The 23,717-nt window shown below is 40.4% G+C and overlaps 1 protein-coding gene across 1 annotated transcript in view; it reads left to right on the top strand.

Moving 5' to 3' along the window:
* The first annotated feature begins 20,368 nt into the window (after positions 1 to 20,368).
* Positions 20,369 to 23,717, top strand: part of WNT2 (Wnt family member 2) — a 46,114-nt gene continuing 42,765 nt past the window's right edge. Inside the window, exons 1-2 of the mRNA XM_030308291.1 lie at positions 20,369 to 20,758; positions 23,103 to 23,329. Of these exons, the coding sequence (XP_030164151.1) occupies positions 20,676 to 20,758; positions 23,103 to 23,329 (310 nt within the window). The 5' untranslated portion in view covers positions 20,369 to 20,675. The remainder of the gene's footprint in view (positions 20,759 to 23,102; positions 23,330 to 23,717) is intronic.

The following is a 23,717-nucleotide window of genomic DNA, read 5'->3' as shown; positions in this document are numbered from 1 at the left end:
AAAAAAGAGAACTACAGGCCAATATCCCTGATGAATATGGATGCAAAAATTCTCAATAAGATACTAGCAAATCGAATTCAACAGCATATAAAAAGAATTATTCACCATGATCAAGTGGGATTCATTCCTGGGATGCAGGGCTGGTTCAACATTCGCAAATCAATCAACGTGATACATCACATTAACAAAAAAAAAGAGAAGAACCATATGATCCTGTCAATCGATGCAGAAAAGGCCTTTGACAAAATCCAGCACCCTTTCTTAATAAAAACCCTTGAGAAAGTCGGGATAGAAGGAACATACTTAAAGATCATAAAAGCCATTTATGAAAAGCCCACAGCTAACATCATCCTCAACGGGGAAAAACTGAGAGCTTTTTCCCTGAGATCAGGAACACGACAGGGATGCCCACTCTCACCGCTGTTGTTTAACATAGTGCTGGAAGTTCTAGCATCAGCAATCAGACAACAAAAGGAAATCAAAGGCATCAAAATTGGCAAAGATGAAGTCAAGCTTTCGCTTTTTGCAGATGACATGATATTATACATGGAAAATCCGATAGACTCCACCAAAAGTCTGCTAGAACTGATACATGAATTCAGCAAAGTTGCAGGATACAAAATCAATGTCCAGAAATCAGTTGCATTCTTATACACTAACAATGAAGCAACAGAAAGACAAATCAAGAAAATGATCCCATTCACAATTGCACCAAGAAGCATAAAATACCTAGGAATAAATCTAACCAAAGATGTAAAGGATCTGTATGCTGAAAACTATAGAAAGCTTATGAAGGTAATTGAAGAAGACTTAAAGAAATGGAAAGACATTCCCTGCTCATGGATTGGAAAAATAAATATTGTCAAAATGTCAATACTACCCAAAGCTATCTACACATTCAATGCAATCCCAATCAAAATTGCACCAGCATTCTTCTTGAAATTAGAACAAGCAATCCTAAAATTCATATGGAACCACAAAAGGCCCCGAATAGCCAAAGGAATTTTGAAGAAGAAGACCAAAGCAGGAGGCATCACAATCCCAGACTTTAGCCTCTACTACAAAGCTGTCATCATCAAGACAGCATGGTATTGGCACAAAAACAGACACACAGACCAATGGAATAGAATAGAAACCCCAGAACTAGACCCACAAACGTACGGCCAACTCATCTTTGACAAAGCAGGAAAGAACATCCAATGGAAAAAAGACAGCCTCTTTAACAAATGGTGCTGGGAGAACTGGACAGCAACATGCAGAAGGTTGAAACTAGACCACTTTCTCACACCATTTACAAAAATAAACTCAAAATGGATAAAGGACCTAAATGTGAGACAGGAAACCATCAGAACCTTAAAGGAGAAAGCAGGAAAAGACCTCTCTGACCTCAGCCGTAGCAATCTCTTACTCGACACATCCCCAAAGGCAAGGGAATTAAAAGCAAAAGTGAATTACTGGGACCTTATGAAGATAAAAAGCTTCTGCACAGCAAAGGAAACAACCAACAAAACTAAAAGGCAACCAACGGAATGGGAAAAGATATTTGCAAATGACATATCGGACAAAGGGCTAGTATCTAAAATCTATAAAGAGCTCACCAAACTCCACACCCGAAAAACAAATAACCCAGTGAAGAAATGGGCAGAAAACATGAATAGACACTTCTCTAAAGAAGACATCCAGATGGCCAACAGGCACATGAAAAGATGTTCAGCGTCGCTCCTTATCAGGGAAATACAAATCAAAACCACACTCAGGTATCACCTCACGCCAGTCAGAGTGGCCAAAATGAACAAATCAGGAGACTATAGATGCTGGAGAGGATGTGGAGAAACGGGAACCCTCTTGCACTGTTGGTGGGAATGCAAATTGGTGCAGCCGCTCTGGAAAGCAGTGTGGAGGTTCCTCAGAAAATTAAAAATAGACCTACCCTATGACCCAGCAATAGCACTGCTAGGAATTTATCCAAGGGATACAGGAGTACTGATGCATAGGGGCACTTGTACCCCAATGTTCATAGCAGCACTCTCAACAATAGCCAAATTATGGTAAGAGCCTAAATGTCCATCAACTGATGAATGGATAAAGAAATTGTGGTTTATATACACGATGGAATACTATGTGGCAATGAGAAAAAATGAAATATGGCCTTTTGTAGCAACGTGGATGGAACTGGAGAGTGTAATGCTAAGTGAAATAAGCCATACAGAGAAAGACAGATACCATATGGTTTCACTCTTATGTGGATCCTGAGAAACTTAACAGGAACCCATGGGGGAGGGGAAGGAAAAAAAAAAAAAGAGGTTAGAGTGGGAGAGAGCCAAAGCATAAGAGACTGTTAAAAACTGAGAACAAACTGAGGGTTGATGGGGGGTGGGAGGGAGGGGAGGGTGGGTGATGGGTATTGAGGAGGGCACCTTTTGGGATGAGCACTGGGTGTTGTATGGAAACCAATTTGTCAATAAATTTCATAAAAAAAAAAAAAAGAGTGTTAAGTGCAGTGACATAGAAGGGGTTGTTGAATATTCTAATTAATGCAGATTTGTGTCCAGGAAGACCTGAATTCCAGTTTCACCTCTTCCACTTACTAGTTATGTGGCTTTTACAAAGCTAGCTAAGCCCTGCAAGTCTCTGCCCCTTCGTCTACAGTATGAGAATGACAATAATAATCATACTAAAAAATTATCTTTAATTGGGCAATTACTATATGCCCAATTAAATTTAGCTAATTTTTTAAATTAGCTTAAAATTAAATTAAATTTAGCTAATTTAACAAAATGTATTCTTAATAAACCTACTTAATTAAACCGATAAGGTTTAGTGAACTAAGGCATAAAAAGGGTTTTCTACAATGTCTGGTATGTGACATGCATTAAAAAAATGGTAGCCGATATAAATTGTGGTTATTCATCTAAAGCATGTATTGCAGTGCCTTACATATACAAAAATGATACTCTACACGAGAAAAAAATGTCAGGACTATATTGCCAGGACTACATTTTTTGTTTCTAATTGCCAGGACTATATTTTTGTTTGAGAGAAATATTTTCTATCATGTAGTGATACATAACTAAAAATGCTTAAATTGTCTAACCTGACAAAGATGTATTCACAATCCACAAGATAACAGTTACTAGGTCTTGCAGATAATAAGTTACCTGATAAGACTCCCTCTGTTTCCCCTTTCCCTCTTTAACAGATGGCACCAGGCTCAAATACAGAGGGGTGCAATCAGCCACAAGTCAGAAGTAGAAACCACTTGTCTATAAAGCCAAGCTTATTAAACCCTTTTGTGATACTAGAGAGAATTGGAGTTTGCATTCTTATTGTTCCATAGATGAAGACTGGGTGGTATAAAGAGGTACGTGACTCAGTCGTGGTCAGACTACTGGCTTGATACCTACCTAATACACTTTGACCTTCTCAAGTCAGAGAGGACCTCATCTCCCTGAAACATTTTACACACCACGAGGGGTGCCAGAGTTTATACACCTGAAAGATACACACTTTCTTAGGTTTTTATTCATTAAATTCACCTGACTTGAAAAATATTTATTCATTTCATGTCTACTTGCAAACTAATACTAAAGACATTGGAAAATCTGAGTTAACTGAATTGTTAATAATCTGAAGTGATGTAATTTTTAACACAGATATGTGGCTGCTACAAATTGCCTAAAAGCCATAAGATGGGTCCATACACTAAGAACAGTGAAAGAACCTTCCTTGTACATATCCTGGAGCAGCTGCACCAGCTCTGGATAGTCTAACTCTTCAATGTGGGATTATTTTTCTCACATTATTTTTCTCACAGTGATGAAACCACTGTGGTCGAGTTTTATGCTAATGATGCCAAAAATATTCCCAACTAATACAGGGTTATACTTATGTTTCCTCATTCTATAATTTGGTTCTTCCCTCAAAACTGTTTTCCAATATATCCATGTTAAAAAGTGAAGATGTAATTAATTCCTTTAAACTGCTGTATAATATATAATCATATGTCCATCCCACATTTTATCAACCTGTTCCTCCACTGATAAAATTTTGAGTTATTTTTTATTTTTCTCAACAGTATACTGTACATACTCGTGCATGTATCCTTATGTACATGTGACAAAGTTTCTTTAGCTATATTTAGCAGTGGAATAGATAGTTGTAGGGTACAAGTATTCAATATCATTAACTATTGATGTTGCCAGGTATTTCTGCCTTCCCCTCCAGATCCTCTCTCACCTTCAACCACCCTAGGAAGCTGAATCTATGAACCACATCAAAGGACCTTTAAATTATTTCTTGATTGGGTTTATCCGATGGGGAACTCCAGCAGAATACCTGAGGTAGAACAAGGTTCACGAATGTATTCACATGGCTCTCCTCCCTGCAACATTGCTCTCTGTGTCCTTCAACTGAAGGGCACTGCACCGCTACAAGATTCATTCCTTCTGGGTTCCAAGAACCTTCACTTTCACACCCGTGCCTTACAGTTGGAGGATGGTAACAGTTCCTCTGCCTACACCTTCAAAAATAGTCTCTATAAATCAAACCTCCTTGAATTACCCCACCATGTGTTTCCAGGTGAGAGCCTTACTGTATCACTCCTATACTGTTCTTCAAGGAGCCTATATTAATTTACAGAACTTTCAACAGTGTATGAGCATCCATTACCTACCCCAAAGCCATACCAATACTTAATATTAACTGACTGACACTTTTTCCTACTGATGGATTCAATAAAGTTGTTTCTGTTCTATCTTGTACTTCTTTAACTAGTAGTGATGGACTTAAAAAATATTTACAGAATATTCTACCCAAATGCAGCAGAATATACATCCTTCTTCAATGCACAGTGAAAATTCTCCAGATCTTATGTTAGGCCACAAAACAAGTCTTTATAAGTTTAAGAAGAAATCATATCAAGAAGTTTTTCAAACGACTAATGTTATAAAAGTAGAAATCAGGGGCACCTGGGTGGTTCAGTCGGTTGAGCGTCCGACTTCGGCTCAGGTCATGATCTCACGGTCTGTGAGTTCGAGCCCCGCATCGATCTCTGTGATGACAGCTCAGAGCCTGGAGCCTGCTTCAAGTTCTGTGTCTCCCTCTCTCTCTCTGCCCCTCCCCTGCTCACGCTGTCTCTCTGTGTCTCTCAAAAATAAATAGATGCAAAAAAAATTTTTTTTAAGTAGAAATCAATTACTATAGGAAAACTAGAAAATCCACAAATATGTGGATGTAAAACACCATCCTACTGAACAAATGATAGGTCAAAGAAGAAATCAAAGAGAAATCTTAAAATATCTTGAGACAGATAACAATGGAAACACCAAAACTTATAGGATGTAGCAAAAGCAGTTCTAACAGAAGTTCACACATTAAGAAACAAATCTTATACTTCAAGGAGCTAGAAAAAGAAGAACAAAGCCCAAAGTTAATAAAAGGAAGGCAATAACAAAGGTCAGGAAATAAATGAAGTAGAGACTAAAATGACAGTAGAAAGGATCAATGAAATTAAGAGCTTGTTCTTCGAAAGGATAAATAAAATTGACCAACCTTTAGACTCACCAAGAAAAAAGAGAGTGGCCTCAAAATTAGAAATGAAAGAGATGTTATAACAGATACCACAGAAATACAAAGGCTCATGGAACTACTACGAACAATTATACACCAACAAATTGGAAAACCTAGAAGAAATGGATGAAGTCCTAGAAACACAACATATTAAGACTGAATCAAGCAAAAAGAGGAAATCCAATCAGACCTATTACTAGGTAGGAGACTGAATCAGTAACTTTACAACAAACAAAAGTCAGGACTATATGTGGGTGCCTGGGTGGCTCCATTGGCTAAGCCTCCAACTCTTGATTTAAGCTCATGTCATCATCTCACTGTGGTGGGATTGAACCCCCCCCCCCCCACCAATGAGCTCTGCTCCATTAAGAGAATGGAGTCTGCTTAAGATTAAGATTCTCTCTCTCCCTCTCCCTTTGCCCCTCCCCTGCTCATGTGTGCTATCCCTCTCTCTCACAGAAAGAAAAGAGAAGAGAAGGGAAGGGAAGGGAAGGGAAGGGAAGGGAAGGGAAGGGAAGGGAAGGGAAGGGAAATAGAAAGAAAAGAAAAGAAAAGCAAAGAAAACAGAAAAGAAAAGAAAAGAAAAGAAAAGAAAAGAAAGAAAAGAGAAAAGAAAGGAAAGGAAAGAAAAAATAGGACCATATGGCTTCACTGGTGAATTCTACCGAACTTTTTTTTTTAATGTTTATTTATTTTTGAGAGAGAGGGAGAAAACATGAGCAAAGGAGGGGCAGAAAGAGAGGGAGAGACAGAATCCTAAGCAGGCTCTGAGCTGACAGTACAGAGCCCCATGCAAGGCTTGATCTCAAGAACCCCAAGATCATGACCTGAGCTGAAATCAAGAGTCAGATGCTTAACTGACTGAGACATCCAGGTGCCCCTCTACCAAACATTTAAAGATTAATTAATATCAATCCTTCTCAAACTCTTCCAAAAAATAGAAGAGAAGAGAACATTACTAAACTTATGAAGCCAGCATTATTACCCTGATACCAAAACTAGACAAGGTGACTACAAGAAAAGAAATTACAGACCAATATCTCTGATAAACAAAGATGTAAAAATTCTCAACAAAATATTAGCTAACTGTATACAATAATATATTAAAAGGATCTTACAGGATGATCAACTGGGATTCATTCCAGGATGCAAGGATGTTTCAACATCCACAAATCAATGTAATACACCACATTAACAAAAGGAAGGGTAAAAAAATCACATAATCATCTCAATAGATACAAAAAAGCATTTGACAAAATTCAACATCCATTCCTGATAAAAATTCTCAACAGACTGGCTAGAGAGGAAATGTATCTCAACACAACAAAGACCTAAGCTAGGATTGTACTCAACAGTGAAAAAATGAAAGGTTTCTTCCAAGACCAGAAATATGACAAAGATGCCCACTCTTGCCACTTTTATTCAACATAGTACTGGCAGTCCTAGCCAGAGCAATTAGGCCAGGGGGGGAAGTAAGTCATTCAAATCAGAAAGAAAGAAATATAACTGTCTCTTTATGCAGATGAGATGATATTGTACATAGAAAACCCTAAAGACTTGACCAAAAATGTTAGAAAAAAATTCAGTAAAATTTCAGGATAGAAAATCAATACACAAAAGTCAGTTACATTTCTACACTATTGATAAACTATCAGGAAGAGGATTATGAGAATAATCATATTTACAATTGCATCAAAAAGAATAAAATACCTAGAAATAAATTTAACCAAAGAGGTGAAAGACATGTACACCAAAAACTAAGACATTGATGAAAGAAATTGAAGAAGACACAATAAATGGAAAGATATTTCATGCTCATGGATTAGAAGAATTACCATTGTTAAAATGTCCATATAAACCAAAGCAATTTACAAATTCAGTGCAATCCCTTTCAAAATTCTGAAGGCATTTTCACAGAAATGAAACAATCCTAAAATTTGTATGGAACCACAAAGACCCTAAATAGCCAAAGCAATCTTGAGAAACAAAGCTGGAGGCCTCACGCTTCCATATGCCAAACTATTACACAGCTATAATAACCAAAACAGTATGATTTTTGGTATATAAACCAACACATAGACCAATGAAGCCAAATACAGGGCCCAAAAATAAACCCACACATATTTGGCCAGTTAATTTACAACAAAGGAGCCAGAAATCTACATTGGGGAAAGGATAGTCTTTTCAATTAATGATATTGGAAAAACTGGACAGCCACATACAAAACAATGAAACTGCACCATTATCTTGCACAATTCACAAAAATCAACTCAAAATGGATTAAAGACATGAATGTAAGACCAGAAACCATAAAACTCCTAGAAGAAAACATGGGTGGTAAACTCTTGGACATCTGTCTTGGTAATGATTTTTTGGATTTGACAACAAAGGCAGAGACAACAACAGCAAAAATAAACAAGTGGGACTACATCAAACTAAGAAGCTTCTGTACAACAAAAGAAACCATCAATAAAGTGAAAGGACAACCTACAGAATGAGAGAAAATATTTGAACATTACTTATCTGATAAGGGATTAATATCCAAAACATATATAAAGAACTTATACAACTCAATAGGAAAAAAACCCAATTAATAAATGAGAAAATATACCTGAATATACATTATTCCAAAGACAACCTACAGATGGCCAGCAGGACAGGACAAGGTGCTCAACATCACTAATGCGGGAAATGCAAATCAAAACCACAGTGAGATATTACCTAACACCTATTATAATAGCTATTATCAAAAAAAGACAAGAAATAAGCGTGGACAAGGATGTGAAGAAAAGAGAACCCTTGTGCACTATTTATGGGGAATGTAAACTGGTAGCACCACTATGGAAAACAGTACGGATGTTCCTCAAAGAAATAAAATTAGAACTACCATATGATCCAGCAATTTCACTTCTGGGCATTTATCTGAAGGAAATTAAATCAGTATCTCAAAAAGATATCTTTATCCCCATGTTCATTGTAGCATTATTCACAATACCCAAGACATGGAAACAACCTAAGTGTCCCTTAGGAGATAAGTAAAGAAAATGGTAAATGGTGTGTGTGTGTGTGTGTGTGTGTGTGTGTGTGTGTGTAATGGAATATTATTCAGTCTTTCAAAATAAGGAAATCTTATTTTTAAACATGGAAGGACCTCAAGAGCATTATGCTAAGTGAAGTAAGTCAAAGAAAATACCGTATCATTATGTATGTGTGGAATCTCAACATTTTTTTAAATGACTCACAGATACAGCAAACAGATTGGTGGTGGCCAGTGATGGGATGTGGGGTGGGTGAAGCAGGTGAAGGTGGGCAAAAGGTACAAACTCCCAGTTATAAGATAAATAAGTCTTAGTGATGTAGCATACAGCATGGAGACCATAATGAACCATATTATACTGTAGATTTGAAAGTTGTTATATAGTAAATCTTGAAAGTTCTCATCACAAGAAAGAAAAATAATTTTAACTATGTGTAGTGATAGACATTAACTAAACTTATTATGGCATTTCACAATATATACATCAATCATTAAGTTGTACACCTAAAATTAGTTACATGTTAAGTCTCGATTTTTAAAAAGCAGTAATTTAGATGGAATATTAGTCATAAAAAAGAATGAAATACTGCCATTTGCAGCAACATGGATGGACTTAGAGAGTATCATGATAAGTGAAATAAGTCAGAGAAAGACAAATACCATATGATTTCACTCATATGTGGAATTTAAGAAACAAAACAAACAAAGGGAAAAAAAGACAAACAAAAATATAGACAAATACAGAGAGCAAATCAGTGGTTGCCAGAGCAAGGGGTGGGGAAGGCCAGGAGATGGGTGAAATAGGTGAAGATCAGAGTACACTTACTGTGATGAGCACCATGTAGAATTACGGAATTGCTATACTGAACACCTGAAACCATGAAACACTGAATGTTAATTATACTTGAATTTTTTTAAATTGTATTTTTTTAAAAAGCAGTAATTTGGGAGGAAGGTACTTTGTTATATAGCAATAGATAACTGGAAAAGTTACTCATTGTATTATTTCTTTACTGGTTAACCTAGAGATTATACTATTTATTCTTGACTTAGAATATTAAACATGGTTTTGTAATAATGTATTTTTATTCAGTTCAAAATATTTTGAAATATCCTTTGACACTTCCTTGACCCACACATTATTTAGACGTATGTTGCTTAATTTCCAAAAGCTTGGAGATTTTCTTGATTTCCTTCTCTTACTGATTTTCCATTGCATTCCATTTCCATCAAGGAGCATAATTCGGGGTGGATGGATGGCCCAGTTGGTTAAGCATCTGACTCTTGGTTTTGGCTCAGGTAATGATCCCACAGTTCATGGGATTGAGCCCCACATCAGGCTCTGTGCTAACAGTGTGAAACCTGCTTGGTATTCTCTCTCTCCCCCTCTGCCCCTCCCCTGCTCATGCTCTTTCTCTCTCTCAAAATAAATTTTTTTTAAAAAGGAAGATATTTTGTACAATTTCACTTCTTTTAATTTGTCAATGTATATTACCCACCATACCATCTCTCTTAGTGAATGTTTCATGTTCACTTGAAAAGAATGTATATTCTACTATTGTAGAGTGACATTCTATAAAAAACTAAATTCAGTTGGTTGAAGGTATTGCTGAGTTCTATATCTTGGTAATTTTCTGTCTGCTCATTCTATCAACTACTGAGAGTGGAATGTTGCTATCAACTATAATTTTTAATTTGTCTGTTTTTTCTTACAGTTCAGTAAATTTTTCCTTCATATAGTTTGAAAGCCTATTTTTTGGTGCGTAAACATTTAGTACTGTATTTCTTCTTGGTATATTGGCCCTCATAATTATGTCATGTCCCTCATTATCCAGGTAAATATTTTTGCTCAGAAACCTACTTTGATATTGACATATCAACCCAGCTTTTAGTTAGTGTTTATGCGATGTATCTTCTTCTAGCCTCCTTTTTTGTCTACCTGCATTATTATATTTGAAGTGAGTTTCTTATAGATAGCACATAGTTGGGTCTTCAGTTTTTATATATTCAATCTTTGTTTTTAAATTTTTGTGTTGGGACCATATATATTTTATATAATTATTGATATGTCTTGATTTGGGTCTACCATTTATTTTGTCTCCTACTTTTGTTTTTCATTGCTCTGGTCCTCTTTCTTACCTTCTTTTGTATTATTTGAAGTTTAATTTTTTTTGTTCTTTGCTGTATCTCTTTGTATAGTCATTGTTTGGGGGATTATGTTATATATGCATAACTTTTTACAGATGATTCTAAAATAAACATTTTCTAACTTCAAGTGGAATGTAGAAAGTTATCACCATATAAATGTCCCTTTACCCTCCCCACTTGATATTGTAGATTCTTATGCATTACATCTACATACAATGAAAACACTATCAGACTGTGACCTGTTTTTGCCTTCAACCATCAAACATGTTTTAAATAACTGGAGAGAAGTAGAAGTTTATATTTACCTAGCTATTTACCATTTCTCTTGCCTTTCCTGCATTCCAAATTTTTCAATTTTCCTTCTTTTATCATTTCCTTTTTGTCTTAAGAAATTCTCTTAGCATTCATTTTAGAACAGGTCTGCTGATGATAAATTCTTTGTTTCCTTTCCTCTGAGAGTGTCTTTATTTCCCTTTTATTCATAAAGGATATTTTCATTGTATATAGAATTCTGGGCTGGGGCACCTGGGTGGCTCAGTCAGTTAAGCATTTGACTCTCAATCTCACCTCAGGTCTTGATCTCAGGGTCATGAACCCATGTTGGCCTCTGCACTGGGCATGAAGCCTATTAAAAAAAAGAAGAAGAAGAAAGAAAGAAAAGAAAAAGAAAAAAGAATTCTGGGCTGAGGGTTATTTTTTTCAGAGCTTTAAAAGTATATTGTTTAATTCCCTTCTGCTTTCATAATTTCTGATGAGAAATCTATTTTCATTCAAATCATTTTCCTTTGTTCCTCTTAAGTAATGCATCATTTGTTTCTGTCAGCTTTTAAGATTTTATCTTTGCCCTTAGCTTTCAGCAGTTTCATTCTGATGTGTCTTGGCATGGGTGTCTTTAAGTTTATCCTGTGTGGGGTTTGCTGAGCTTTTAGAATCTCTAGGTTTATACCTTTAACAAAATTTAGGAAGTTTTTAGCCATTATTTTTGCAAATATTTTTTGTTGCAATGGGATGTTTCTCATCTCCTTCTAGAATTCCATGACACGTTACACCTTGTGGAATTGTTCCACAGATCCTTGAGGCTTTATTTCCATTCAGTCTTTGTTTCCTTCTGTTTTTTTAGGTCTGCATAATTTCTATTGATCCGTCTTCACATTCACTCACACTTTCATCTCCATTTTGCTCTTGGTCTTGTCTAGTGAGATAGATATTTCACTATATCACTGTGAAAGATAGTGTATACATTTTTCAGTTCTAAAACTTCTGTGTGGTTCCTCTTTCTGTTTTCTGTTTCTTTGCTATTTTCTATTATCCATTTGTTTCAAAAGTATTCATCCTTACTTCTTGGAGAATTTTCATAATAATTGCTTTGAAAGTCTTTGATAACTTTAACATCTGTGTCACCTAGGAATTAGTGTCTATAGATTACCTTTTCCTATATGTTTTGGAATTTGCCTGGTTCTTTGCATGCCAAGCAATTTTGATTGTATCCTGGATATTTTGAATAGATTGTTAAGAGACTCTGGGTCTAGATTAAGTCCTATGCGGGCACTGGGTGGCTTGGTCAGTTAAGCATCCAACTCTTGATTTCAGCTCAGGTCATGATCTCAGGGTTCATGGGATCAAGCCCCATATCAGGCTTTGCACTGACAGTGCAGAGCCGGCTTGGGTTTCTCTCTCTCATTCTCTCTGCCTCTCCGCGACTCACACGTGCACATCTATACTCACTCAAAAATAAATAAACTTTAAAAAAAAAGTTCTATGGAGGATGTTGATAGTCTTGTTTTAGCATACAATCAACCCAGTTGTGTTCAGGCTAAAAATTCTGCCCAACTTTCTGTGGCTTCATGTTCTAATGTTATCTTAATTTTCAAAGCTTTTGCAATGCCATTCATGCCCTTCTCATGTGTGTAAGATGGTTTGTCTGGGACCTGGGAGGTGGTCTGTCTCAAAGTGTTTAGAGTCAGATTCACATGTACACAGCTTAGGAAGTAGGCACAGGAGTTCACATATAATGTTACAGGATCACTTTCCCAAGTTCTTCATTCTCCCTGACTTACCAGTTATTTTCTGGTTCTCAAAGAATCCCCTTCTTGGTCCTCTGGGCAGGAACTATGGCTTTAGTTATCTCACTCTGCCACTTACATTCTGTGACTACCCATTTCTGGAGCCACACAGCAGAAGAGAAAGAAAAAGTCAGGTGGGGAGGGGGAGAAGGCAATGGAATTTTGTCCTGCTTTCTTGAGACCACAGCTACTCTTTTTGGAGAGGATTTTTCCCATCTCTTAGAGTTTTAGACACATATGGTCTCTCATTGTTGCCACTATCACTACTGCCAGGTGTAAGAGAAATGGGGTTGGGTGATGGCACAGAGGGGATTTCCTCCACTCTCTCTGGTATGTTACGAGTCCCTTTTCACGCTCCTTGAATCAAAACCTGAGGGCTTCTCTGGAGACTTCACCTGTAGGTCTCTCTATCAATGCAAGGTACCCACTTCAAGTATTTGACTACCTTGGGTCCAGCCTGCAGGATACCAGAGGAGATAACAAACTAAGAAATTCATCCTAACTTATTAGTACTTAAAATTTCAGTTTTCTTTAATCCACCTACTACCATTTATTTTTCATGGTCCTCAAATAGCTTCTCTATGCATTCTTTCCAAGTTTTATCTCTGTATTCAGTGGGAGAGGCCAGGTGTACTTACTCCATCTTACCCAGAATCAGAGTACCCCGCCTGCTTTTTGTGCTAGTGATATCATACATTTTCCTTCCACATGTTTTAAGCCTCACAAGATCTTATAATCATTTCCTAACTGTTTTGGTAGTTAATACTATCTTATGTTTTCCCACAGATTTACTCTTCCCAGTGTTTATTCTTTCCTGAAATTCTGTAATATCATGTGGTATATAATTTTCCTTCAGTCTAAAGAACTGGCTTAGTACTTATTTTCTTAGCTTTTGTTTGAAAGCATCTTGGTTTTGTCTTCATTTTTTTAAATGTTTATTTATTTTTGAGTGAGAGACAGACAGAGCATGAGCTGGGGAGGGACTGAGAGAGGGAGACACAGAATCTGAAGCAGGCTCTGGGCTCTGAGCTGTCAGCACAGAACCTGATGCGGGACTCGAATTCGTGAACTGCAAGATTATGCATGACCTGACCCCAAGTCAGATGCTTAACCAACTGAGCCACTCAGGCACCCTTGTCTTCATTTTTGAAGGATCCTTACAATGATTATAGAATTCCTGATCAGCAGTCCCACCCACCACCCCTCTTTTTTTTTTTTTTTAATGTCATTCCACTGTCTTCTGATTTCAATAGTTTCTGTTGAAAAGCTAAACCATAGCTTATGGTTTCTCCCATGAAGCTACTGTGTCTGTCTTTTCATGCAGCTTTAATATTTTCTCCTTGTCTTTGTCAGCAACTTAAGTGTGATGTGCCTAAGAATGGTTTTTTTTTGCCTGTGTTTGTTCTACTTCACGTTTGTAGATTTCTTGAATATGTGGGTTTCTTTCTTCGATCATTTTGGAAAATTCTCAGAAATATTTCTTTAGTCCCATTCTCTCTCTCCTCTTTTTCCAGATCTCCAGTTATATCTGGTTAGACATTTTCACTCTATACCTTATTTTCTTTTCTGTATTTTATATCCTTTTAAATGTTTTTTAACGGTTTTTTTTTTTTTTTGCTTGTTTTTTGAGAGAGAGAGAGAGCACATGAGCAAGAGAGGGTCAGAAAGAGAGGGAGACACAGAATCTGAAGCAGGCTCCAGGCTCTGAGCTGTCAGCACAGAGCTTGACGTGGGGCTGGGACCCACGGACTGCGAGATCATGATCTGAGCTGAAGTCGGATGCTTAACGGACTGAGCCACCCAAGTGTCCCTATATCTTAGATCCTTTTAATTCTGTGCATTATCTGGATATTTTTTATTGATTCCTCTTCTTGTTTACTAGTCCACTGTTCTGTTGATTCTAGGTAGTTCCTCAAACCATCTATCTAACTCTTAATTTCAGTCACACATTCTCTTCCCCTCCCTCAGTTCTAGGATTTTTATTTAAGTTTTCTATATGAGTTTCAAGTCTCTGTTAAAATTATGTTATTTTTTGAACTCTTAAAAGTTATTTTTTAACTCATATCAAAATTCTAAATTACTTGTGGGTCTGTTTTCTGTTGATTTGCTTGCTGGGTTTCAATTTTTAGGTTTGATGCTGGATATGATGGATGAAAATGTATAGAGACCCTGAATGATACTATGTTCTTTCAGGGAGAGTTGAGTTTTCTTATGACTCACTTTGATCCTGTCAAGAGTTGGTTTTAGGGGCACCTGGGTGGCTCAGTCAGTTGAGCGTCTGACTTTGGCTCAGGTCATGATCGCACGCCTCGTGAGTTCGAGCCCCGCGTGGGACTCTGTGCTGACAGCTTGGAGACTAGAGCCTGCTTCAGATTCTGTGTCTCCCTCTCTCTCTGCCCTTCCCCTGCTCATTCTCTGTCTCTTCCTCTCTCTCAAAAATAAATAAACGTTCAAAAAAATTTAAAAAAAGAGTTGGTTTTAGACTTTATTGGTGTCGCTCTGTGTCAGTTTTGCCCTTATTCATGGAGTGTAATCCTTATTCCCAAGGTAAGGGGAAGAAGAAGAAACAAAGAACAGCTCCTCTTTCAATTTTGAAGGATATTTTTCACTTATTATAGAATTCTGTGTGGACTAGATTCTTTTCTTTAAGCATTTTTAAAAACTTGTGGGTTTTTTGACTCCTGACTCCAATTATCGCTAATGAAAAGTTAGCTGTAATTCAGATTCTTGTCCACTAGTATTTAATGTATCTATTGCCTTTGGCTGCTTTAGAGATTTTTTCCCCCATATTTGGTTTTAAACAGTTTGATCATAATGTATATAGGTGTGATATGCTTCGTATTTATTCTGCTTGGGGTTTTCTGACCCTCTTGTGTTCTATCCTATTGGACAAATCTGATTCAGTGTCTTTTCATGTACATGTATGTAATTTCACATTTCCTCTCTTCTTTCTTTTTGGAACTCCCCTTGCACATATATTAGACTACATGATATTGTGCTACAGATATCTGAGTTTACATTTCTTTAACTTCCAGTATCTTTTCTCTCTGTTCCTCAGGTAAGTTCTATCTTCTACGTTTATCATCCCTTTCTCCTGCCAACTCCATCCTATTGTTATGCCCATCCAGTGAATTTTTCATTTCAGACATTATACTTTTTGGTTCTAGATTTTCATTTGTTTTTGATGGCTTTCGTTTATTTACTGAAATTATCCATCTATTTATTCATTGTAATCATGTTTTCCTTTAAATGCTTGAACATAACTATAAGCTATTAAAACATTTTTTTCCCACCCATTCCTACATCTGGGTCATCTCAGAGTCAGTTTCTTTTGACTTCTTTTTCTTGAGTATAAGTCACATTTTCTTGGTTTTTCACTTTCCTGTTTTTTTTATTGTATGCACAACATTGTAAATTCTACAATATGATCTTCCTTTAATGGGTGTTGGATTATGTTGTCTTCCTTTAATGAGTGTTGGTTTTATTCTTGTAAATTTCCTTTGGCCTATCTTGTTTTTGTTCTTTGTTTGAGTATGTGAGGTGGGGAAACAAAGTTTTGAATCTTTGACCTAAATCATACTTCTACACAAAGGTGTGCTGCTTACATTAAAGAGATGATCTTTCTAACATCTAAAGTGAATGGCTGAAAAGCTTAATGATGTTCTCCACCCCACTGAGATGGAACTTGAATGTCTCTCAACACTGTGTGATATGCAGTAGGCAATCTCTACTAGGCTATGCAGAATCTTAATATGTCTATATTCAGCTCAGCTTTTAGCCCAGACCCATGGTGAGTCTTCATGTAGACTTTTAGGGCTCCCTTTTTCACAGCTACCTACTTACAGATATGCTACCCCACCAATTTCAGCTGCTTCAACAACTCAAAACTCTAATTTCTCCCTAAGACATGGGTTCCGCTTTCTTGCACCTCAGAAAAAAAGTGCCTTTCGGCAGAAAAACCAGGACAATTATGGGATAGTCATGGAACATCCCATGCTAGAAGCAAGTCTTTGGTGCACACTTAAATACATACTGAGATTTAAATCACTGATAGTTTTAACTTTTTCTAAGAGGAATTTCTGACAAAGAATAGGTAAGAATGCACTTAATAAAATTTTTTAGGACTAACTAAAGAGGAAAAGGGAAATTTTTTTTTAACATTTATTTATTTTTGAGACAGAGAGAGACAGAGCATGAACGGGGAGGGTCAGAGAGAGGGAGACACAGAATCCAAAACAGGCTCCAGGCTCTGAGCCATCAGCACAGAGCCTGACACGGGGCTTGAACTCACGAACTGTGAGATCATGACCTGAGCCAAGGTCGGCCGCTTAACCAACTGAGCCACCCAGGCGCCCCAAGGGACAATGTTTTTAAGTGCATTGAAAACAAACTTAAAATTTCAAACAACTAATGTTACGTATGTGACACTGTTAGTTGTATAGATTTATAAAGTAAAAAAAGATTATAATTATAAATATTCTATGTTGTTATTTTATATGTAATCTATGTTGTAATGTATATGATACTCATAGATTTAGAAAATAAAAAGATGTATTTTTTCTTTTCCATCTTGACCCATCCTGTTAATACAAAATGTTCTCTCTTAAGGTCACTGAATCTAAGTTGGAGATACTAGACCTTTGAATCATTGGTTAGTGAGTAGCTAAATTAGGAGTCACTGCCTTAGGAAGAAGCCAGTTCAGACTGAAACACAAATGACTATTTGGTTGAAGAAGTAACTCTCCATTTTTAGAGGGTGGAGATGGTTTGGTAGTAAATTAGTTCTCTCTCTGCCCTGGGAGATTAGACAAACAATGGATCTAACTGAGAAAATAGACTGACTCATTTGGCTACAATGCTATATTGAAGTTATAAGCAAACTAACATTAATCTCCAGAAAGAGAATCTGGTTCTGTATACTGTAAATGAATTTTACAGTCAATTCTGAAATTTCTCATTGAATAAAAAAAATCAGACATCTATAGATGGAGTGGCACTCTGAACCCTGCCTTTCTTTACCTCATCATCTGCTATAGCATAGCTAAAGTCATATGCAATTTACTTCATTATTTATTAACTCTTCTTTAGGGTGGTAGTTTTTATTGCAAGAGAAATGAGAATTGCAATAACTTTGTTTCCTCTTAACTTTCTTGAGCATTTCCCAACTTCCTCTAGTAGTTGAACACACTGTCTTCAAAGTGAAGGGTCCATCTGAAGGACAGGTACAGATGAGGACTGAGGAAAGTCAGACCTGCTATGCAGGACGAAGAGTTGCACAGGCTAATAATGGGTCATAAGTGAATAGGGGTGGAGAATGAAGGGAAATATAATCACAGATCTGGAAGAGACAAGTCATCTGGTCCAGACTGCCTCCAGACAGGTCAGGAAGGGGTGTTTGGGTGGACCTTTTTTTCACATCTGGATTTAGCTTCTCTTGAACTTTTCAGCTTTTGCCTTTTACCCAAGGCTGATTCCTTCTCTGCAAGTCATGTGGTACTTCTCCTGCCCCAGGATGAAGTCCTTTCAAGTGGATTTAATTAGTTTTGGGGATGGTCCGTTCTTTTTCCAGGAGGTCTGTTTCAGGTTTAGGTCATTCCAATGGCCTCACCAACAACTGAAGGGCAGATGTCCTGGCCACTCAATAATTCCCTGGGTGGAGAGGAAGGGCCTCTAAACTGATGGCCACACTCCTTGTATTTCTAACTCCCCTTAGCTGAGAGCACAGGAGGTGCTGAGGTGGGTGGAACTTGGAGATTGAGGAGCTTTTTTGGGTAGTTTCAGGTCTTATAGTCCATGACAGAAGCATACAGCCGCCTACCTTTCCCAACATCCACATCCACACCCCTATGTAATTTGCCGGTAAAAGTGAAATTTGGGCAACTTATGGTTCCTCTGGGGCCACTCATTTCTCCCACATGTCCCAAGTGTCTGGATTTACTACAAGAGACAGGACATAGTAGAGTGGAAGTAAATTGTAGCTTATTCTTCTACTTCATCCAGGAAAGAGGTTTGTGAGCATCAGCAAAGAGGTAAATGAGATTATTTCTTGCTGTTGGGTGCCTATCACATCACTCACCCTGCTTTACACGCCACCACCAGCGTGAGCACACGCTGTGAGTAGAAACGCAACCCCCACCCTCTCCTGCCCCGCGCCCTCCTCACCCCTCCCTCACGACCGGCACAGACCGACCAGAACTTCCCCTGGGTCGCGGCCCAGCGATATGGAGCGGCCCTGGCGCAGAGCCCTGCTCTTCCCGAGTCGTGGGTGGCGCGGTGCTTGTTTCCCTCCCCTCCCTTTCCGGACCCAAACAGGGATGTATCTGGGTCAGGCTGGGAGGGGCTGGACCTGCCAGGGACCGGCGGGGGGGATGGGGGTGGCGATGACAGCATCTTTCAGGTTTTTGGCGTTTCTGAGTTTGGCCCCATCCAGCCTCTCACCGCGCTCGCGCCCAGCAAGGGCTGATGCTCCGGCTAGTCCAGGCCCTGAGGGGGGGGGGGGTGGAGGGGGGGGGAGAGCCCGTCCTTCCTATCTGAACGGCCACCCCTACTCGCCCTGCAAACAATGCAGCGCCCACCCCCACCCTCAACACGCACACACATTCCCCATTCCCCGAAGCACGCTCCCCTGGCGGGCGGCGGGTCCCTCCACCCCAGGAAGAGAGCAATGGAACAGTTCACGGCCGCCACGAGTTCCTGGTCTTCCTTCCTTTCCGGTGATAAACGGCGGGGCTACAAGCCAGTTGCTGCTTAAGATGCTCCACCCGCGAGCTTGAGCCTCTCTTGGCTCTGTGCGGGGGCCCAGATCCAGGACCCAGGGTCCTCTTACCCCCGCAAGGCGCAAAGGCGTGACCCGCGTTGGAGCGCAGACCCCCGGCAGCTCTGCGCTGCCTTGGTTCCTCCCTATGTGATCTTGTGCGCTCCATTGCGCCGGGGAGGAACTGAGTGTGCGTAAAAACCGCATCTTCCCCAGACACTTTGGCTGAGGTTGCCTGGGTGAGGTCCGGAGGGTCATGGACTCCCGGCTCCCCACCCTGCGAGCTCTGTATATAAGCCCAGCTCTGAGGAATCAAGGCCACAGGTCTTCATTTCCCTGAGGCCTGGCCCCGCCCTCCCCAACCTTGCCCGGCAACTACTCGGCAGCCCCAAATCTCTACTCGCTCTTCCTTTTGGCTTTGGGAGAGAAGCGGAGCAATGAGTTGAAAATCATCCCTGGATTTTTGCATCCTGTACACAGTTATCTCCTCATCCTCTCCTTCATTTTCCCACATTGCACTCTCGGAGACTTCTGTGTGCCGGAGGGTAGCCTCGCCTATCCGCCTATCTGGAGCACCGGTCCTGTGGCAGGAGCCCCACTGATGCTCTGACCAGGAGCTTCCCGAAAGGTGCCTCCCTCCGCGGGTGCCCAAGGCCACGCAGAGGTGCTCCTCCTTCCCCGCCTCACCTCATCTCCAGACACCTCTTGCCATCATTGCATCCACCCTTGTGTAAAACCCGCGCCCCCCGCCCCACCCGGCGCCGCACCCCCTCCCTCGGCTGCTCCCGGCAGGCGAGGAGCCGAACGGACTGGGGCGCGCGGGAGGCGCGCAGAGCTCGAGAGCTCTCGGGCTGCCCGAGCTCGCAGCGCCTGGGGAATTGGACTGTGGGCGAGGCGGCCAGGGCTGGCCTTTATCGCTCGCCCCGCTGGTGGTTTGAAACTTTATCAGCGAGTCTCGCCACTAGCCGCAGACGCGCGGGGGGCGGGGGCGCGGCGAGGCGCCTGCGGCCGTGACGAGGCGCTCCCGGCGCTGAGCGCTTCTGCTCGGGGCACGCATGGCGCCCGCACACGGAGTCTGACCTGATGCGGACGCAAGGGGGTTAATATGAACGCCCCTCTCGGTGGAATCTGGCCCTGGCTCCCCCTGCTCTTGACCTGGCTCACCCCTGAGGTCAGCTCTTCATGGTGGTAAGTCCACGCGTATGGGTGCAGGGGGATTTTGGAGACAGGAGTCGGGAACGCAACTAGCCACAGAGACCTTTGCCGGTGGCGCTTCCCCGCGGCCACAGCCATCGAGATTCCCGTCCAAACCCCAGCTGCTGTCCTCTCGCACCGCCCCAGCCTCAGCCCCTTCCTTTGCTTTTCCTCGGAAGACATTCCAGCTTTGACAACTCCAAAAAATAACCCACAATTTCCCTCAAATGAGAGCTCGGATGTTTGGTTGATTTGGATCCAGCTGAGCGACAGCAAAATCAGCCAATTTCTTATCCCGTAGAGAGACACGCTAGCCGGGTCTCTAGCTCTGTTGCACAGGCGTGTGTGTGTGTGTGTGTGTGTGTGTGTGTGTGTGTGTGTGTGAAAATTCACCTTGAAAACTACAACCGTCTCCCCCACCCCCTCCAAATAGCCTCAAGATAAACCGATGGGCCAATTCTGGCAGTCAAGAGCTACACAACCCAACGCGTATGATTTTGCATTATTTCCCGTCCTTCCACATTCCTAATGCTTCACCCCGTGGGGCGGAAGAACGCCTTGCCTGCAGGTAGAGACTACCACCTTAACGCGAAGATCCAGCCCCAGGGGGCTCTAAGATGCTACCCTGTTCAAACTCATAATCACCCCCAAAGATTAACTTTGCTGTCCTTTGCATGGTCTGTTATTTAGTTATTGTGCATAGCAAAGGAGGGGCAGAATGTCGATATGTAACAGGTCCTAGCCTCCTTCAAAGTTCCAAAGGAAGATTCACTCCATTTCCCTTCCTTCTGATCTTGAAAAGAGGTGGAGTTGTTAAGGTCTGTAACGTCCTTGAACCTACAAGTTTCAGAACAGATACTAAAATACTAATTCAGAAGGACCCATTATAGTGGGCTCTTTTTTAAAGAATCTGGCCAAAGTAAGAAGTCTTAGCCAAATTAAAGACTAGAGCAGGGAACTTTAGGAAGACCCTGAGCTCTTCAAAGGAGCAAGGCAAAGCGTTGATGGGAAGAGGGGTTCAATTCCTTCCTAAGCCGCTTTGAACAGAAAGGCGTTTAGCCTTGACATTGCTGACATAGGATCAAAGATTGATTTATCAGAGTGACCATTTTTCAATAAAATGACTATTTCTGTTTCCATGGGCATATAAACATTATTTATTGCCCAGGCTTTTTGTCACATTGTCTCTCAGCTGTCACTTAAATATATTTTTTGGAAGTCACAGCTGTAACGATTTTATGATCATATAAAATAATGAAAATACAAGAAAAAGACATTCTCCTTGTTTGATCGCTTCAAAAGACACCTATGGCAGCTTGGGTTATATAAAAAGGTACCTTTCTAAACATTTCACAACTAATAGAGAACATCTGGGTAGAGATGATGATGTAATTTTTTGTTAAAGTTTCTTTTCAAAAGTACTTTATGGAGCTATAACACTGTTTGATTCTTCCAAACATTTAGTGTCCTTAATAACAATAGAAAGAATTTTTTCCAAAGGTTCTCTATAAAAGCCAAAAAGAGCTGGAAAAATGGAAATATTTAAAGGATTCTTTGGTAAGGAAAGAAGGGCATGTCTGTGAGGAGAGTGGAACATCAGATACCAGCAGGTGTTGATTAGACAGATACAGACAGTTTCTAAAGACACTTAAACGTTAGGTCAGATAAATGGGAGCAAGCTGCTTCTAAAAGTTGACTCCAGGGGCACCTGGGTGGCTCAGTCGGTTAAGCGTCTGGCTTTGGCTCAGGTCATGATCTCGCGTTCCTGAGTTCAAGTCCCGCATCAGGCTCTGTGCTGACAGCTCGGAGCCTGGAGCCTGCTTCAGATTCTGTGTCTCCCTCTCTCTCTGCCCTCCCATGTTCACTCTCTGTCTTGCTCTGTCTCTCTCTCTCTCAAAAATAAACATTAAAAAATAAATAAATAATAAGTTAAAAAAAAAAAAAGTCAACTTCCCCAAAGGGAACCTCAGACATATTGATTGGGTCACTGAGATCAGAGCCTTCTTGGGAAAAGCCTTTGAAGGGTTCTCCCCAAAACGCACTGCCCCTCCCCTTCACTCCATTCTCTGACTGCAGACCTTGACTCTTCTACCCTGGCCAGATCACCATCAGGTGGCCCTGGCTTCATGTCTAAGACACACAGTCATTGCTCTGTTTTTGGGGCGGATTCTACCAGATCACTCTCCATGCCTGCTGTGTCCCTTCTTGCTTTCTGATATCCCCAAAAGGATAAGGAATTCGTATTTGAGCCCTGCTTTGAACTCTTTAGTCTCCTGGGAAACTTGGCACCAGCTCTCGCTGATTATGGCTTTTCCACCTCTGTGTTGGTCCTTTTCAGGTACATGAGAGCTACAGGTGGCTCCTCCAGGGTGATGTGTGACAATGTGCCAGGCCTGGTGAGCCGCCAGCGGCAGCTGTGCCACCGACACCCAGATGTGATGCGTGCCATTGGCCTAGGCGTGGCGGAGTGGACTGCAGAGTGTCAGCACCAGTTCCGCCAGCACCGCTGGAACTGCAACACCCTGGACAGAGATCACAGCCTCTTCGGCAGGGTCCTGCTCCGAAGTAAGTCTCCTGCCTTCGTGCAGCTCCATGGGCTGTCCTCTCACACACAAGTCCCTCACTTGGTCTTCAAAGTCCCTGCCCACCTTTTCTTGCATTTAATTAGTCAGAAGTTTGTTTTTTTTGGTCCCTGTTTTGTAGATGAGGACTAGAGAAGTCAAGGAACGTGCCTAAAGTTTTGGAGGAGGCCAGTCACGGGTTAGGATATAGTGCCCCAGGCTGGTTTCTTTTTGCTCTTTGCGGTGTCCATCCATATCCTGTCACAACCCTGCCTGTCCCTCCAGAATCAGATTTTGTCTCCAGGAGAAAGGAGGAAGCAGCCATAGGGCCCTCTTGACTTTTTTTTTTTTTTTTTTTTGGTAACAATTTTCTTTATGTTTTTATTTATTTT

The sequence above is a fragment of the Lynx canadensis genome, chromosome A2, assembly GCF_007474595.2.
Source record: "Lynx canadensis isolate LIC74 chromosome A2, mLynCan4.pri.v2, whole genome shotgun sequence".
NCBI classification, from domain to species: domain Eukaryota; kingdom Metazoa; phylum Chordata; class Mammalia; order Carnivora; family Felidae; genus Lynx; species Lynx canadensis.
This window is presented reverse-complemented; position numbering and strand designations above follow the sequence as displayed.